The 20283-nt window shown below is 39.4% G+C and overlaps 1 protein-coding gene across 1 annotated transcript; it reads left to right on the top strand.

Moving 5' to 3' along the window:
- The first annotated feature begins 234 nt into the window (after positions 1–234).
- LOC143755926 (interferon-inducible double-stranded RNA-dependent protein kinase activator A homolog) lies at positions 235–12769 on the top strand. The gene is made up of 5 exons (XM_077247149.1): positions 235–264; positions 3433–3550; positions 3631–3725; positions 8377–8539; positions 11085–12769. Exons 2-5 carry the CDS (start codon positions 3442–3444, stop codon positions 11240–11242), a joined length of 525 nt encoding a protein of 174 aa, XP_077103264.1. The 5' UTR covers positions 235–264; positions 3433–3441; the 3' UTR covers positions 11243–12769.
- The last annotated feature ends 7514 nt before the right edge of the window (positions 12770–20283 follow it).

Genomic DNA, 20283 nt, shown 5'->3' with positions numbered 1-20283 from the left:
GAGCCATTTTCCCTTTTCTTTTGGCTGTTTGTACTGTAACTGATTGTTACTGCTGGTTGCCAAGGTAACAGAGTCTTAGACCTGAGTTAGCCTGGGTTAAGGAGCCTAATTTTTTTGGTCTAAATTAAGTCAGTCTTTATTTTTGTGAAAAAAAAAAAGTTAGTCATCAAATGTTTTTCTAAACACATAGATTGGTCTAATTTGATAACGAAAAGACTAATCGGATCTGGCGGTGACGGATCCAATCCTGTGGGAATACTGCAGGTATCTGATCAAGCTCTTCACATCTTGAAGCACAAATCTTATTATTATTATTATTATTATGGGAAACAGTATTGGTGCATCCGCGTTCGCATACTTCCCAACTATATACCCAGACAGCAACGGCTGGATCCCAAATGGCACACTTCATGTTGACTTGCGGTCTCGTGACCTTAAATTGCGCGTGCTCGCCAAGTGTACGAGTCCGTAGGGTGTCTCATTCGACATTTCAGTGCTCAGAAGTGTGCTCGTGACCGCCGCCTTTATGCACCTGATGCGGACTTCGGCGAAGCCAGCTAAGGATACTAAGATAGTGTCGACCCAGATCCACCCGACTTCTGGTACACGTGGATTCAACAGGACCCACATGTGGACCGGATCTGGGCCGACACTATGTTGCTGTCTGGGTAGTATGTGAACAGTATGCCAACTTAGTAGTATGTCCGAATGCATAGTATTTAGTGCTGCATGATTAATCATATCGCAATCGCGATATCAAGCCTATGCAGTTATATGATGCAAAATGCTGCGATTTTATATGAAATAAACAAATTAGGGCTGTTAACGCAATTAACGCAGCATCTGTTATTTTTTGTCATCCTTTGGCTAGTGTTACATGATCCTGCTCTTATTCGTGCGAATGCTTTTAAACCATTCTTGCGGCAGAGCGCGCTGCCTATGAATGTCCTGACTGTGACTCACAGAAAGACGCGCGCCAGTATCATGCACATGCACAGACCGCGCACCAGAATACAGTTTTCTTTCGCGCTTGAATGAACCATAACACACAATTATGCCAAAATGTCATTTTGTCGAGTATCTTTATAACATAAGAGCAGTGTTATGGTGGACGTAATGCGTCTCTGTCAGCAGCGGCTGCTCTTAAAGGGCCAGCAGCCAATGAAGCTTTCTGTCAGTAAAGTTAATCAAAGAACAAAGGGAACAGAGAAAATTACTCACTGTAGCTTTAATAAGGATTAGTCTATATATAATATAATATAATTATAATTTATGCAGTGCAGAATGTTTGATAACTTTATTCAATTTCTGTATATACGTCGTACCTGTTAGGACAGGAAGGGCACAGGTAAATTGTATCCATTTTTATCCAGACATCAATGGCTTATTGATCATTATAGGTGTTATCAATCATTTAGTTGTTGTTGCTAGTTTGAGTTGAAAAATACACATTTCAGCATTATCACTAATCTGTGTGTGCATTTTGCTTTAGAACCAAGCAAGCTGACTCATGAAACCATTTGTTTATTATATCGTAATCGCAATATGACATTTTTCCCAAATCGTGCAGCCCTAATTTTCTTCAAAAAGTTCTATATAGTATGATTGTAATCTAGACGTACGACATCCACCATTTTGTCATTATCTTGTGATCTACCAGTGTCAGTTACGTCACTTCACTGTCATTCATAAATCCTCTCCCGTGGCCTCATGGGATAGTAAAGTGTCCATCGAATGCACACTTCAGAATCTCACCAATAGTAGGGATGATAGTAGGGATGAGTCACGATTTTCGAATAATCGAATCGAATGATTTTATTATAGAAAATTGAATAGGTTGTGCGATTATTGTCTTAAAAAAATCCCCATGTTTTTGGTTCTGATGCGGTGCTGATCCGTTCATGTAACCAGAGGTGCTATGCCAATAACACATCTAAAAGCTGTCAATCAACTCTCAGACAACAGAAAAAGATACACATTGTCTCACACCAGAGCATGCGAGCCACTGGTAATATTTCCGCCGCTCGCTCAACCCAGAATGAACTCTTCATACGAATTAACCTACATACGCAGAGAGTAGCCCATTTCTTTTCGTTTTGAAATGTTTTGTTTAAAAGTACGCATTTCAAGCTAAATATAGATATATTTCAGAGTTTTGGTTAATTTATGATACTAGCTCCGGTTAGAGAGCAATGCAAGTTATCGCGCCGGCGCCTCCGTGTCCTGATTATATTGTCTGCTATATTTGCTTCTTATTTATTAAATCCAGGCAATTGGTTGATGAAACATTGAGTAAAATTAAGATACAATTTATACAAAACGAAATTCAATTTAAAGAAAGGCTTTCTAAAAAACAGAACTTAATGAAGTGGTCAAAATCATGTCTGATCCACTCCATATGTCTCCCGATATATTGGGCATCTTAGGATCCTATCTTAAGCCTGTTTTATGCTTCTGCGTCGAATCGACGGCGTACCCCCGCAGACCCCTCTGCGTCGCCGCGAACCCCTCCGCCGTAGCTCGACGTGCACCTCCAAAAAATTTTAACTACGCGTCGAGGCGACGCAGACCACAAGGGCTGTGATTGGTCAGATGCACCGCGATGCAACTCAACCTGACGCAGAACCATAAAACGGCAACGACACCGTAGGAGTGAACGCCGTGGAGTTGACGCAGAAGCATAATGAGGCCTTTACTCATCCCATGCAGTTTCCTTTTCATATAATCAACATAGATTAAATTAAAAAATAACACATTTAAACATAAATATGAAACGTATTTTTACGTTTTTTAAGTTATATTTAAGCGTCACACCGCTCACATGCTCTGGTGTGTAGCCTATACATGCATGTGTGCGTGCATGTGGGGGAGGGGTGCGATTTTCGAATAATAATCTGATAACACCCAGCGATCTTCGAATATTATTTTAGCTTGAAATGCTCATCCCTAACCAACAGTAGAAGGTGATCCGGGGACTTTTTGCCTACTTTTTTATGAGTACTGTGAATTCAGTCATACTACTTTTGTCACATATTGGTTTTACCTACTATATAGTATGGAAGTATGCTATCTCAGATGCAGCTTCTCTTCTCTGATGAGGGCGGGGCAACCTGTCACTCACATGAGATCCACCAATAGCAAACCACATCCATCCAATCAATTCCACACAGACAAAATCAAGCCCCGCCCCACATTTGTTCTTGTCTGAGAAGCTGTTTCACTCGGATATACGTCACAATAGAGAAGAAAAGACGAACGCAACTTCCGTTTCATGCAGACTTTAAAGATAATGAGGGCACATGTATTTAAAAAAAAAATAATGATGTCAACAGATACATCATTTATAATAAATGCTGCTGCAATATTCTGTCAACAAAAAAAAGTCAGTTTTGATTTCATAGTGAGTTGAAACACTGTTGTGTGTTTTGTGAGGAACTGGCCATGCAGCGGGTGTGGTGTCTGCCGGAGTACATGGTGTGTATGGAGACGGGTCCGGATCACATGAAGGAGTTCACCGTGACCTGTCGTCTGGAGGGCCTGGAGGAGTCAGGTGCCGTCCGCTCTTTCACACAGAGACCTCAGGCTGAGCGCAGGAGGATTGATGCCATGTCATGTGCTTTTGCTCATCAGGGACCGGCAGCTCTAAGAAGCTGGCCAGACGAGCAGCAGCTGAACGCATGCTGGGAAAACTGCAGAGTCTATCCGGGTCTCCCGAGATCACGTGGGTTAGTGACATTCATTCATTCATTCATGGATGTGTTGGGATTCTTTCACTGAAAATCCATGATTGGTCCTAAGGTTTAAAGGAGTAGTTCACCCAATAATGAAAATTAGCCCATGATTTACTCGCCCTCAAGCAATCCTAGGTGTATATGACATTCTTCTTTCAGACGAATACAATCAGAATTATATTACAAAATGTCCGTGTGAATGGCCGTTTCTGTTTTGAGGTCCATAAAGTGCATCTATCCATTATAAAAGTGCATCTATCCATGATAAAGGTGCTCCACACTGCTCTGGGGGGTTAATAAAGGCTTTCTGAGGCAAAGCCATGCGTTTGTGTAAGAAAAATATCCATATTTAAAACCTTATCAACAAAAATAACTAGCTTCCAGCCATTATAAAGCTTTGAAGAACCAGGACATATGTTTATATTTAACTCTGATTGTATTTTTATGAAAAAATAATGTCATATACATCTAGGATGGCTTGAGGGCGAGTAAATCATGGGCTAATTTTCATTTTTTGGTGAACATCTAAAAGAACATTCAGTAATTGCATGGATTTCTGTTATCTGTAATCCCAATGAACGTGATTTCACCAAGTTGATCCTGGATCAACATTCTAATCAACCAATCAGATTTGAGGGACAAGTTAACAGTTTTTGTCAAGGTTATGTTTACAACCAGGGTAAGGTGCTCCTGCATCAGTGTTATTCACCTTTCATTTCAGTCTGATTTTAGCAACAACTTATTGTGGGTTTAGGGTTAGGTTTGGGATAGGGTTAGGACTAAATTTTCATACAGAAATGTTGCTCCAGGATCACAAAATATACTGGCCCCGGAACGTGTCTTGCTTGGCAAATCATTGAGACTAATTAATAATAATCAATCATGAAAAAAGTGCCACGCTTCACTCTGAAACATGACTTTATTTTGATTTAACATTTTTATCATGTAATTAATCAGCTTTTCATTAAGCATAATTCATGTATTTATGATGAATTTTCATAGTTTAGGATTGAAAGCCTGGCTCTGGGACAAGAATAAAACAATAAGATGTACACATTTAAGTAGCAAAAGTAAATTAACAAAAAACGTTGTAAAAAGTTTCCAATGCAGTTTAAAGGGTCATGAAACCCCCCTCTTTCAGCTCAAGTCTAGCTCACAATCTTTTTGAAAAATGCAACTTAAATGGGCGTGGATGGCTGTGAGAAGAAGGGAGGGAGTGGGTGTGTTACGTAGGGCTGTCGCGGTGAAGGAATTTCCCTTGCGGTAATTTTGAGTGGCTCAATAGCGCGATATGCGGTTTTACCGCCATTTATTTATTTATATTTATTTGTTGCTATATAAATACGTGTTGTGATGTGGTCAGCATACACAAAAAAACAATGTAACCAATGTAACCGAAACTAAACAGCGTCTCTGCGCATTGAGAGACTGTCACTCAGCGCGCAGTTGTTACGCAACGGACTGTCTTTGAGTGAGTCATTAAACCGTTCATTCAACGAAAACGTTCAAAAAAGCTGATTCCTTAAATGATAGATGTAATGAAACAAGGTGTTAATTATTGTTTAACTTTGAGCTCCACTTTTCAAGGCTCAGCTGGCCAGCAATGCTTCACTTTTGGGCAAAGCCGAAGCAATGCTTCACTTAATAGAGACGAATGGCATTGATTCAATGCGTGACTCGCTGCTTTCCCCCCACGGCTTCCTCGCGCTGTGTAGCCTAATGCTGACCAGCGCTGACACCATTCATGGTAAATACCCTTACACGTTAAAAGGATAATAGCCTACGACAAATATTTCGCTTTCCTTGGAAACGGCAATCTTTTCACGAATATACATGACTTGACTTCAAAAACAGACGCAGGTAATCGCACGCGCTCAGTCGATCACATTCACTGTCTGTTAGGCTTAAGTCCAAATCCACGAATCCTCTGTACAAATCACCATGATAAACAGTCTTGTTATCATTATTAACTTATTTAACATTCAATACACATGGTACGAACCACGAAGGGTGGCCTTATGAAAAAAAAAAAACCGCGGTTCGCGGTTGCTGCGGTTACTTGCATTCCTCTGCGGTTGGCCTGTCAGTAGCGCGGTAATGCAATATTGCGGTTATCGCGACAGCCCTAGTGTTACGGCAGGGGAGAGTGGGAACTGTCATCAGCCAGCAGTGTTGCCAGATGTACGATAATTATCGTATTTGTACAACAATTTTGACCTCTGTACAATGTACGATCAATAATGAACAATAATTTTAGATTTTTCAGTCGTTCGTCCAAACACACATCCTACCGCTTCTCTATCTGACCCCGAATCATTTCGCAGGCTCACCTGCCTGCACGCAAGCACGTACACACACAGACACACTACGTCAACACTACACATTCACAAGTCTCCCGCATTAAGAATACAATTGATATATTATCGAAATATCTAAAATGTTCATAACGACCGCTTATTTCACAAAAGGTAAGTAAAATGACCAGGGTTACATTTTAGACACACACATACCTCTGAAGGGATAGAAAAGTCCTCAGGACTTGGTACCGCATTACTCGCAAGACGTAATGCATTGGTCATCGACAAGGCCGAAGTCCACCATTCTCCAGTTCTCGAAGCTCTCTCGGGTAAAATGTTTGCGGCACACGTATTAGATGTGTTCGTGGTTGATGGCCAACCAACCGCCAGGAGCCGGAGTCCAGCCCTGGCAGCATCGCGGGGAAATATATTCAACACACTTTGACTTTTCCACCACGAAAATATATACACTTGCGTCCCATGATTGTATCTCTCCTTTACTACGCGATATCACAGTTTGACATTTCTGTGGAAAGATCCACGTGGTGTCATGAATAATTAAGAGACAGTGTCTTCTCATAGGATATAAAAACTCAGTCTCATTAATAATTATCAGAGACCGATGAGTCATCAACGCACTACACTGTGCTCTGCCACGTCACAGCCTGCGATGAAGATTTAAAACCCGGAAGACGAAAATAGCGGGGGGAAACTAAAATGTAACCATTATCACCCTACTGTTAAATCTAACAGATCCTAACATTGTCTTCAATGGTGTTCAACACACATACCTCTGTTAAAATCTCAGAAAATTTGGTTGAGGGTTTCATGACCCTTTAAATGTGATCATGCAACAAAGAAAAATCAGCCCCTGGAACATAAAAAAGCTTAAACTCTTTGAAATAGAGTTTGACAAGTCACCTTGACTCTTAGGAGATTTGCATTTGCAAGCCGTTGCATCAATATTTCAAGTCCCTGTAAAGTCAAAATGAAGTATGTGTTCTGAGTTTGTCATATCACAGAAAAATGTGTTATTAGCCACCCAGCGGAATTTGAATGATAAAAAAAAAACGGCAAGTACATAAAATAAGCTATCAAAATCTTGAAAAAATGAGCAGTAATTTCTGCTCTCAAACGCTGGGGGCGTGTCCGCTGGCTACGCTGAAACCACGCCCACTCGCGGGAAAGCTGCCATCGCCACTCAACTGTCACCCGCTACAGCCGGAACGGATTCTCGCGCGGTGGACATGCACTGCCGATGATGGCAGTTGTCGGCGCGACGGGAGGATGAAGGCCGAGGCGGGAGATAGTCGTTCGGTCCCATTCACCAGTAACAGCGGATTATCAGCGAATCCCAGTTCTCTCCGACGAAAGTTTATAAAACTATCCCGTGTAAAATGATCACTACAGAGGCGGGTTTTGGCGGTGATCCTCAGCTCTCCATCAATTAATCCACCTCACAGTCTTTGTAATATGTTTTAGCAATACATTTCTAACATTTATAATGTGTTTAGAATTTTTTTTAGAATTGCCTTTTTACAGGGACTTTCAGCACGAGGAATCGTTTTGGCACTGAATTACGGCTGACGGAGGCTACGTCTACATTAATCCGGATAGATTTGAAAGCGGAGTTTTCGTTTCAAAACGCTCTCCGTCCACACTAGCGTTTCCCAAAGTTTCTCATCCACACTGAAACATGGGGAAACGCTAAATTCACCTTACAGCGCATGCGTAAACCCTTACAAAAGCTCACTTAGATGAGACCGATGGAAAAATAAATAATAAAGTTATCATGCAATTCTTCTGGCAGGATAGTTTTATTGAGCTAAATATCTCAGCATTCACTGACTCACTATTATATCGCAGTGATCACTATTATATGTATGGTCTAAAACTGCTCTTATGTTTTGCCGCAGGACAGTAAATGCAGCAAATAATCTTTGCAGGACTGTGATATAAAGTGTGTGCAAACTAACGTATTTTAGCAACAGTGTGAAAGTGAATAGCACTTAACAGGCACAATACCGATATAAACATGAATATCTATTGGTACAATATGAGTCACATGACTAAACTTACGTCATCGTTTTTAAATACCTCCGTTTTGACAGTACACACTACAATGCAAAAACAGCTTTTTCAAATTTATCTACTTTGGCGAGCGTTTTCAAAAAGGCTCGTTTTCATTAATGCAGTCTCAGTGTGGACGGAAGGACAAAACGGAGAGAAAAATACGCGTTTTCAAACAAAACCATCAAGCACACTCTCGCCAATAAGCTCAAGATTGTGCTTTAGATGATTTGGTTTTTAAATCAGATCAGATGTGATGATGTCCCCTGCGTCCCCAGAGCCCTCCTGCTCGTGTGTATGTGGACAGCTTTCGGCAGTCGACGGGGGAGAAGATCTCGCTCCTGAAGATGACTCCTCTCAGCATCCCCAACACAGACTACATCCAGATGCTGCTGGAGGTCTCGCTGGAGCTCGGCTTTCAGGTCACATACATAGACATTGGTGCGTTCCTGTTCCTCACTTTGTTCCTGTGTGTTGTTTTGTGTCTTAAAGGGATAGTTAACTATATAAGGAAAATTAGCCCATGATTTACTCGCCCTCAAGTAATCCTAGGTGTATATGACTTTCTTCTTTCAGACCAATACAGTCAGAGTTATATTAAAAATGTCCTGGCTCTTCCAAGCTTTATAATGGCAGTGCATTGCAACCAACAATTTGAAGCTCAAAAAAGTGCATCTATCCATGATAAAAGTGCATCTATCCGCGATAAAAGTGCATCTATTCGTGATAAAAGTGCATCTATCCATCATAAAAGTGCATCTATCCATCATAAAAGTGCATCTATCCGTGATAAAAGTGCATCTATCCATGATAAAAGTGCATCTATCCATCATAAAAGTGCATCTATTCGTGATAAAAGTGCATCTATCCATCATAAAAGTGCATCTATCCATCATAAAAGTGCATCTATCCGTGATAAAAGTGCATCTATCCATGATAAAAGTGCATCTATCCATCATAAAAGTGCATCTATCCATCATAAAAGTGCATCTATCCATCATAAAAGTGCATCTATCCATCATAAAAGTGCATCTATCTGTGATAAAAGTGCATCTATCCATCATAAAAGTGCATCTATCCGTCATAAAAGTGCATCTATCCATCATAAAAGTGCATCTATCTGTGATAAAAGTGCATCTATCCATCATAAAAGTGCATCTATCCATCATAAAAGTGCATCTATCCATGATAAAAGTGCATCTATCCATGATAAAAGTGCATCTATCCGTGATAAAAGTGCATCTATCCATGATAAAAGTGCATCTATCCATCATAAAAGTGCATCTATCCATGATAAAAGTGCATCTATCCATGATAAAAGTGCATCTATCCGTGATAAAAGTGCATCTATCCGTGATAAAAGTGCATCTATCCATGATAAAAGTGCATCTATCCGTGATAAAAGTGCATCTATCCGTGATAAAAGTGCATCTATCCATCATAAAAGTGCATCTATCCATCATAAAAGTGCATCTATCTGTGATAAAAGTGCATCTATCCATCATAAAAGTGCATCTATCCATCATAAAAGTGCATCTATCCGTGATAAAAGTGCATCTATCCGTGATAAAAGTGCATCTATCCATGATAAAAGTGCATCTATCCATGATAAAAGTGCATCTATCCATCATAAAAGTGTATCTATCCATGATAAAAGTGCATCTATCCATGATAAAAGTGCATCTATCCATCATAAAAGTGCATCTATCCATGATAAAAGTGCATCTATCCGTGATAAAAGTGCATCTATCCGTGATAAAAGTGCATCTATCCATCATAAAAGTGCATCTATCCGTGATAAAAGTGCATCTATCCATCATAAAAGTGCATCTATCCGTGATAAAAGTGCATCTATCCATCATAAAAGTGCATCTATCCGTGATAAAAGTGCATCTATCCGTGATAAAAGTGCATCTATCCGTGATAAAAGTGCATCTATCCGTGATAAAAGTGCATCTATCCATCATAAAAGTGCATCTATCCGTGATAAAAGTGCATCTATCCATCATAAAAGTGCATCTATCCGTGATAAAAGTGCATCTATCCGTGATAAAAGTGCATCTATCCATGATAAAAGTGCATCTATCCATCATAAAAGTGCATCTATCCATCATAAAAGTGCATCTATCTGTGATAAAAGTGCATCTATCCATCATAAAAGTGCATCTATCCGTGATAAAAGTGCATCTGTCCATGATAAAAGTGCATCTATCCGTGATAAAAGTGCATCTATCCATCATAAAAGTGCATCTATCCGTGATAAAAGTGCATCTATCCATCATAAAAGTGCATCTATCCGTGATAAAAGTGCATCTATCCATGATAAAAGTGCATCTATCCATGATAAAAGTGCATCTATCCATGATAAAAGTGCATCTATCCGTGATAAAAGTGCATCTATCCGTGATAACAGTGCATCTATCCGTGATAAAAGTGCATCTATCCATCATAAAAGTGCATCTATCCATCATTAAAGTGCATCTATCCGTGATAAAAGTGCATCTATCCATGATAAAAGTGCATCTATCCATGATAAAAGTGCATCTATCCATGATAAAAGTGCATCTATCCGTGATAAAAGTGCATCTATCCATCATAAAAGTGCATCTGTCCATGATAAAAGTGCATCTATCCATGATAAAAGTGCATCTATCCATGATAAAAGTGCATCTATCCGTGATAAAAGTGCATCTATCCATCATAAAAGTGCATCTATCCGTGATAAAAGTGCATCTATCCGTGATAAAAGTGCATCTATCCAGGGTCCACAAGTGCACTTTTATGAGCTTCAAACTGTTGGTTGCAATTCACTGCCATTATAAAGCTTGGAAGAGCCAGGATATTTTTTTTAATATAACTCCGATTGTATTCGTCTGAAAGAAGAAAGTCACCTAGGATGGGTTGAGCGCGAGTAAATCATGGGCTAATTTTAAAGTGAACTACTGCTTTACGAGCTGTAAGTGCTGTAAGTGTGTGTGTTCTGCAGATGAGCTGACAGTGAACGGGCAGTACCAGTGTTTGGTTGAGCTGTCGACCAGGCCGGTGACGGTGTGCCACGGCTCCGGCATGACCAGCAGTAACGCCCACAACGCCGCCGCCCACAACGCCCTGCAGTACATCAAGATGGTCGCTAATAAACACTAACAGGACTGAGGCACATTGAGTTGGAGAAGCTGAACTCTGACGTGTGGAGCGACTGACCCGGCCGTTCTGCTGTAAGAGACTCGGCTCTATGCAGAAAATAAATCCTTTCATGGGTCACAACCCTGAGTTTATTTTTGGATGAGGCAAAGTGCTTCATTTACATCCAAATGGTAATTTATTTACACTAAACCTCAAACTGGATTCAGTCAGATGTACTGAATACTGAATAGAAGGTGTTTTCCTCTGCATCAAACCTGACCAAGGTCTTTTTTTCTTTTCTTTTTTTGCTCAATAAATCCATTGTAAACACCATATTAATAGGTTTACAGTGTGTTATTCCAAACCCGAAAGACTTTAGTTCATCTTCCTATCACAAATGAAGATATTTTTAATGAAATCTGAGCAATTTCTGTCCATCCATTGACAGATAAACTACTTTGACGCTTCAAAAAGTTCATAAAGAAATTGTAAAACGAATCCATATGATTTAAGCAATTTAGTCCAAATTTTCTGAAGTCATAATCGCTTTTGCTGAAGCGTAACGAGAATGATCCTCATTGGTTCTCGCACGTCAAGCGAACATGCTTGAGCTTCAGTTTACCACAACTAATGTGTGAGTTGATGAATGTTTATATGTGAATAAAAGCTTAAATCTATTCATCATATAAACCGATCAAGGGTCTTCAAAAAATTTGGACTAAACTGCTCAATTCATATGGATTAGTTTTACGATATATATAAACTTTTTGAAGCATCAAAGTGTCACTTGGTGTTAATGGAGGGACGGAAATCGATTAGATTTCATTAAAAAGATCTTCATTTGTGTTCTGAAGGTGAATGAAAGTCTTTCGGGTGTGGAACGACATGAAGGTGAGTAAATGATGACAATGATGATATTCATTTTTGGGTGAACTATTCCTTTAAGAAATGCACTGCTCAGCAGCTTCTGCAGAAACGCGTTGACCTGCTAATAATGGCTGAACGAAGCTTTGCAGTTTTGGGTTTGATAATCACATATTCTTCAGTGTGGTGTACGGTGTGGCCATCTAGTGATCATAATAATGCATCTACCTGATTTTGTAAAGCAGGAGTAAGCTTTTTTTTCTGTGAATGCGCGAGACTTCCGGTTCATTAGCCGATAACCAGTAGCGATAATAGTGTTATCTTACGCACTGAAGCCATTGGCTCTGTGTTTAGTGTTACATCCGGTTTTTATTGGCATTGGTATGTTTTTTAACTGACAATGTTGTGCACCTCCAGCAGAGACTGACAGCAGCTATTCTGATGTAATTGTGACGCGAAAATCTAAATAACCAGCCTAATTTAGTTGGTTTAAAAAAAAAATCAATTAAACTAATTTACAAATCGGCAATATTTTTCAAACGTAGTCATTTTGTGGCACATCTGTATTTGAGTGGCACTTGCCACTGTATGTTGTGTAATACCAGAGATACTGTATGTTGATGATCACACAAACTGCCCATTAGGAAACACACGGAATAAATCTATCATGTGTCACTACGAAAACTGCATCAAATCCGTTTCTGTAAACCTTTATTTTTGCATGTTGCCGCGGGTCGGTGTCAGTGAGTGTAACATTGGTCATCGCAAGATAAACCAGAACTTACGACAACCGAGGAAGATCCACCGCTGGTGTATTTGTTATATGTGTGATTTAGATGTAGCAAAAACAAGGAAGCACAGTCTAATATTGATCTAAATATAAGTAGGCCTATCATTTAATATGTGGTTAGTGGGTGTCTATGTCTTTAATATTTCACAAATCGTTTTATGGAATCATGTAGTAAGTAATAAAACCATGTTTTAAGTGTGAACATGCATTCCTTCTGGAGATGCCTGAATGTTTTGTTGACATATTTGATAACATATGCATTAGAGATCGAGACAGGACAAGTTATAATCACAATTTATGATAAAATAATGAGTGCTGGGCAACGATTAATTGCATCCAAAATAAAAGTTTTTGTTTACATAATATGTGTACTGTGTATAATTATTTTGTATATATATAAACACACACACACACACACACACATGCATGTGTAAGAAAAATGTGTTGTTCATATATAACATGTATATGTATGTACATACATGCATATTTCTTAAATATATACATGCATGTGTATTTATATACAAAATAATTATACAGTACACACACAAATAATATGTAAACAAACATTTATTTTGGATGCAATTAATCGTTGCCCAGCTCTAAAAATAATAATTAAAAAAAAGTGTAAATAGCAGAATAGTACATTGACTTTGTCCAGTCAATAATGCATTAATTCTGTTGATTAAAACGCTTAGTGACGAAAGGCCCGTCCTCCTCGCATTACCACTTCAATCTCTTTAAAAAGCTCAAATTAATCATAAATAATGGACACGAGACACACATCACGGTTTGGAACATAAATATGTATTTCTAAGCATGTATTTAAATGTAAACAGCAGGTCTGGAGAGTGTCCTAATGACACGAGAGTGAGGTCTTCATCCTCCAAATGCACTTCTTCTTCTTCATCTTCAGACAGCTGAACTCATGAGTGAAACTCCCACACACAGTGCAGGACGTCTCGGAGAGCTTACGAGGAGATAAAAATGAAACGCACATTTTAATAAGGCATCAGAGATCATTGGCAGGCGGTGACATGTTTTCATGCAACGGTGGGAAACTAGTTTTTCCCTTAGAGGACCTGCTATTATTTCCACCTGATACATCTAATATGATCTTCTCTGCAAGCTTCAGGTCAGAAACATTCAGTCGGATGAACTCTTGGCGAGTGTCAAGACTTTCAAGAAGCATCTTAACAGAAAACACAAGGATCACAATGTATCTGCAAGATATGAACTCAACACAATCGTGTATGCACACATGCCTCGTCCTTTTCACGTCACAGAACTCGACTCTCGTATCCAACAGTCTTCAATGGAGCTCTGTGTGTGTGTGTGTGTGTGTGTGTGTGTTGATATGGTTTCATATGCGTTAAGGCACAGTGAAGACCTCGAATAGTCACGTGCGGCTCTACTGATGGCAGAGATCATTTATTTTTTTCTGAGACCTTTCTTTAAAACTCTACTGACATTTCAATTAAAACCTTTCTTTACAATTATCTAAGAAATTAAAACGTTCACATCTGCTCAGTCAAACTGAACGCTGAAATGGAATTTGTTTGAATGTTTGTGTTTGATGAACGAGGTCCAGATCAGATGTAAAAACATGGCCGTTCATATTAGTGTACTACATACTGCATACTATACTATTTTAAAACTGTGGAAAACACGTATTCTGCCCACGATTTAACTTAGTATGGTTAATCCAGGAAGTGGTGTCTAGTTTTCATTTGGGCAATAACAATTCTATTTTTAATGCAGTTTGTGTAGGATTATCTTAAATTTGAGAAGTTTACTCAACCAGTGAGTCCATTATACAGCAGAGACAGTATTTGATACTATGTTATTCAGAGTGGCACACTATATAGCAGCGTACTTCTGCAGTTTGCACAGCATGCTAGTTTTCAGTATGAGTTCAGAACTACATACTAGTGTACTACTTTTACCAAGTCCACCATATGCTTGAAATGGTAAGAGTGGTATGGTAGTATGCGGTTCTGAATTCAGCAATGCAGTATGCAACCCAAGCGCACAGAATGGGACATATCCCACAACGCATTGCGTCTGACTTCACTTTTCATTTCTGGGACAGATTCATTGCAAACGTTAACCCAGATTTTGAAGACCTCTGTCTTGATGTAGTATTTACTCAGACATACAAAAGTCAAAATTATAATGCAAAATATAACATTTAATCCGAGATGAAACTGGACCTAACTGAACTAAACCAGAGGTGAGGTTATGTGCAAATGTAGCACACTACTTGAAATAATATAATAGTGTGCAGTATGTATGATACACAATGCTCCAGTCTAAGATTCTGGAGCACTGAAGTATGCAGGAGCGCTGATGTAGCTGAAGTATGAAGTTTGTAGTATGCAGGAGCACGGAAGTATGTAGTATCCAGGAGCGCTGAAGTAACTGAAGTATGAAGTTTGTAGTATGCAGGAGCACTGAAGTATGTAGTATCCAGGAGCGCTGAAGTAACTGAAGTATGAAGTTTGTAGTATGCAGAAGCACTGAAGTATGTAGTATCCAGGAGCGCTGAAGTAACTGAAGTATGAAGTTTGTAGTATGCAGGAGCACTGAGGTATGTAGTATCCAGGAGCGCTGAAGTAACTGAAGTATGAAGTTTGTAGTATGCAGAAGCACTGAAGTATGTAGTATCCAGGAGTGCTGAAGTAACTGAAGTATGAAGTTTGTAGTATGCAGGAGCGATGAAGTTAGTAGCTGAAGTATAAAGAAGCACTTAAGTATGTAGTATGCAGGAACACTGAAGTATGTAGTATGCAGGAGCGATGAAGTATACAGCTTAAGTATGAAGTTTGTAGTACATAGGAGCACTGATGTAGTATGCAGGAGCGATGAAGTATGTAGCTGAAGTATGAAGTTTGTAGTATGCAGGAGCGATGAAGTATGTAACTGAAGTATGTAATATGCAGGAGCGCTGGAAGGCCAGCAGAGGCCTCTGTTGTGCAGTTCATGATTAGATATGCAGTGTTTATGTCTGCAGGTCATTGAAGTGTTATATAGTTGTGCAGGTAGGACATCACTTTGTAGGCCAAAACGGTAAGCGAGTTGCATTTTAGCACTTCGTCCCAAAGCCAATGGGTTTTTTGAATGTGGTTTTGGTAAAATGGCTGAAATAATGCTCAAGACACTTTCATGTTTTATTCTACGACATATAATCTAACAAGTGTGTAAATGTGAGTACAGAGGCTGTGGAGTAGATTAAACCTCATCACACTGAACTGGTAAACTCAGGCCGCTTTTACAGCATCGTTACGCTTATAATTGTGCTCTTATAAACTATTCTAACTCAAACGTTCTGGGAAAATGTTTTTAGATAAAAACTGAAAGAATTAGTGATGGTGACGTTGCATTTGTGGGACCGTTGTGTAGTTCGTTTTATTCTACCTTTAGCTTTTTACTTCTAGCGACTGCATTTAGACTACAAAATTCATTAAAGCTGTGTTCATCTGTGATAATTATCTTGATGGACAAAAGCACAAAACGTCTAAAATATAAAGTTTTGTTGATCACAGAGCTTGTTTTCAGCGATAATGCAAAAGCCTCTGGGAAAATCCTGTTGGTTTTTTCTAGAGGGAACCAGTGTGATGCAAACTGCCGGTTGGCCAACAAAGTGACGTCACATCTGCACCGCTCTATAGCAATAGTGCAACCAGAAATGTAAATTCTGTCATCATTTACTCACCCTCATGTTGTTCCAAACCCATAAGACTTTGGTTCACCTTCGAGTTCGAAACACAAATTAAGACATTTTTAATGAAACCTGAAAGAGTTCGGTCCCTCCATTCAAAGTTCAGGTAACCAAAAATTAGGGGATCCAAAAACGTCATAAAGGTGTCATCAAAATAATCCATATGCCTAAATTAAATCTGTTCAACATAAAAAGTGATCATATCTCGTCAGAAGATTTGGATTAACCAATCAAAGCTTTTTTGGATCTCCTACTGTTCGGTTACCGCTAGAACAAACCTCAATGGTTCCCGTGCATCAGCTTCAGTGTTTACCGTATATGATGTGCTCCATGTATGTGTGTGTCAATCATTGTTTAGATGTGAATAAAAGACTCTGTTCATCATATAGAGCGATCGATTCATACAGATTCATTTTATGACGCCTTTTTGGATCTTTTACAGGCACAATATGTAATTTTTCACCACTAGAGGTCACTTATTCAAAACAAATGCGTAGCTTGATGACGTCTCGATCTGGCGGGATCATGGGAGTTGTTGTCTTCACCTCTACAGCCGGTGGAGAATACAGCAGAAATCATATTCATGGATGAGCGGTAATGTATTAAAGATTTATTAACGTTATGAAAGCCGGTGTAGCAGAGCGATTGCTAATGAGAGACGAGCGCGACATCCGAGCAGTGGAGCTTTTACTATACGCTTCCTCTTCCTCTGGTCATGCGTATGTGGGGTAAAACATGGTACTCGTGGTAAATCAAGAAAACAAGGTTTAAACAAAAAGACTAAAGTGTTGAGCTTATATATAACAATGATTAATTTTCTGTCGATTAATGTATACAAACAGTTGCTCACCTGTCTAATAAAACACATAATATATTAAAGGTGCAGTGTGTAAAATTTATGAGGATCTATTTTCAGAAATACATTATCATATACATAACTATGTTTTATACGGTATATAAAGATCTTACAAAATGGACCGTCATGTTTTTATTACCTTACATTGAGACATTTCTATCTGTAAATCCCTTTATACGGTAAGTCGCCATTTTGTGCCGCCATGCTTCTACAGTGGCCCTAAACGGACAAACTCCTCTACAGAGCGCGTTTCGTCACTCTGTTGTTTTTCTTCTTCTTCTTTGGTGTTTGAACAGCGTAGTTATTAACTATGAACCTAACTTAGCTGCTTCACTACTCTTACCTTGTACTAACTAGCATGCAAAAAAGCTCCCTAAAGTCAGCAAATAAAACGCTGACACAATGATGAACAAGTAACAATAATATTCGCGATAACCTATCGTTTTACTGAATAATAAAGTATTTATATAATTTCTTATTCTATCTTTGTAAAGAAACCTCGTTGCTTGACTGGCTGCTCTCTGCTGTCTTACACAACGACATGTTTGTCCTGTTTTGGCCACCGTAGCTTCTCCGAAAGGGAGGGGTGAGCAGTGGGCTAAGTCTTTGGTTGCAATTCGCAACCGAACCACTAGTTGCCGCTAAAATCTACAAACTGCACCTTTAAAGCGTCTTTGGTGTCACTGATAGTGTCCTGGTTAAAACTGCTTATGTCTCTGGATTTGAACATTCTTAGACACATTTGGGATAATGCAAGAAACAAATAACATTGTTCAAGTGGTTTTTGGATATACCAAAAATCTTACATATTGTGCCTTTAAGTTAAAAAAGCTTTCAATGGAGGGACGAAACCTCTCAGCCTTCATTAATGACAGTCGTACAGGTTCAACGTGATGACAGAAATTTCATTTTCTTTCGCCTGACTTCTGGCTCAACCAACGGCGCAAGTTTGGGCCGAAACAACCTGTAATAATCTGTTTATCAGGGCATTGACTAGTTTTTCTGAAGAAACCTGTGGATAACTTGTCTGGAAAGAACTCACTTCTTGAGTTTGGCTAGATGTCACGCTTCGTCTTTAAGTGCTAATGTACAACTACAGCTACAGAGATACAGGAGAGCATGAGGGCCGGTTCCTCTTGTGGTTTTGCGTACAGAAACTCTTTCAGCCTTGATTCTTTGGAAGGATTTTAGGGTGGGTTATAAAACGAAGATTAATGTCTGCCTTTGAACATCAGGAGTGACATGTTGACCTCATCAACGAAACGCGTCGATCACGGCACGGCTTTCACTGCCAAAGCAATTCCCTTCTTTTGGTCGTTTACAAAAATACCACTAAAACGGTCTAAATGTAGCTTTGATGAGTTTGTGTAACATATTGCAGGAGAAAGCTGCCGGCGTCTACACATGCAGAATGTAACCAAGAGCAAATTCAATCCATCTAAACCAAGAAGTTGAGGGAATTTCACTAAAAGCGTAAAACTTTGTTGTTGAGAAGCGACTTCTTAAGGCAAGAACATAAGCACAACTGGCTTCATGTGGACAGCTCTCCAAATCCCACTGTTGCCGTGACAACAGCTCTCTCTCTGTTGCCATGGAGGCGGAGCCTGCCAGAGTGATGCGGAGAGTCTTTTGTTTCTCAGACCTTCAGTCCGTTTCTGGAGATAAAATCCCAAATCCCGAGGGAAGTCCCAGGCTGCTCCTGTCCTGCATAGTGAGCATCTGCAGTGAAGGCATCGGATCTACCACAGCTGAGGGTTTTCCAGTTTGAGGAAGCCAGGGTCCTTGCGCAGCTCCCAGTATGTGTTGTTTGACACCCATCTCTCCCTCTGGTTACTGTCCATAACCTTCCTGTGACACAGAGGAAGCACAGGTTAAAAGAGCAGACTGAGCATTTACACACCTGGTGTTATCTAGTCAAGTCACCTTCATTTATATAGCGCTTTTAACAATATGGATTGTTTCAAAGCAGCTTTACAGTGATATCCATCCTGCGTGATCCGATTTAAAGGGATAGTTCACCCAAAAATGAAAATTATCCCATGATTAACTCGGCCTCAAGCCTTCATAGGTGTATATGACGTATATGACACAGGTTAAAAGACCTGGGGCCGGTTTCACAAAGATGGACTTTGACTATGGCTTAGATATAGTAGATAGTCAGACTTCAGATAGAAATCTAAATCAGACCGTTGCACAACGTTCTTAAGACTCTGACTATCTTAAGTAGGACTACACTGCAATGCATTCTGGGTAAAATAAGACACTTTTCAAAACAAAAAACATGGCGGATTGAGTCGGTGCATTCAACCGCTCAGTGCAGTTTACCCCAGCGGAAAACATGTGTTTGTTGGAGGAGTATAACAGTTACAAGGACATTTTACTTGGGAAATTTAGCGGAGAATGTAATAACAAGAAGAAATGTTTAATTTGGAAAAAGGTTGCTATGATAGTTAACAGCGTTAATCCGACCGTTGTATCTGAAAAGATACAAAAACATGGTACAAGATGCCAAAAAAGAAATATTTAAGAGGAAATATCCTAAAAACCCTTTCCCTTTTTCATAGCTCTCTCTATAATGTCGTCAGCAAACCACAAATTATGAGCCATTTTCCCTTTTCTTTTGGCTGTTTGTACTGTAACTGATTGTTACTGCTGGTTGCCAAGGTAACAGAGTCTTAGACCTGAGTTAGCCTGGGTTAAGGAGCCTAATTTTTTTGGTCTAAATTAAGTCAGTCTTTATTTTTGTGAAAAAAAAAAAGTTAGTCATCAAATGTTTTTCTAAACACATAGATTGGTCTAATTTGATAACGAAAAGACTAATCGGATCTGGCGGT

Source organism: Siphateles boraxobius, unplaced genomic scaffold (assembly GCF_051911475.1).
Source record: "Siphateles boraxobius isolate OS27281-9 unplaced genomic scaffold, OSU_SipBor_1 106, whole genome shotgun sequence".
Taxonomy (NCBI): Eukaryota; Metazoa; Chordata; class Actinopteri; order Cypriniformes; family Leuciscidae; genus Siphateles; species Siphateles boraxobius.
The sequence above is the reverse complement of the archived record's forward strand: the minus strand, read 5'-3'. Positions and strand labels throughout refer to the sequence as shown.

Excerpts from the sequence above, each read along its gene's own strand:
- LOC143755926 (XM_077247149.1), top strand. The coding sequence starts at position 3,442 with ATGCAGCGGGTGTGGTGTCTGCCGGAGTACATGGTGTGTATGGAGACG. Across the intron at positions 3,551-3,630 it reads GGAGGGCCTGGAGGAGTCAG|GGACCGGCAGCTCTAAGAAG; the intron begins GTGCCGTCCGCT and ends TTTGCTCATCAG. Across the intron at positions 8,540-11,084 it reads GGTCACATACATAGACATTG|ATGAGCTGACAGTGAACGGG; the intron begins GTGCGTTCCTGT and ends TGTGTTCTGCAG.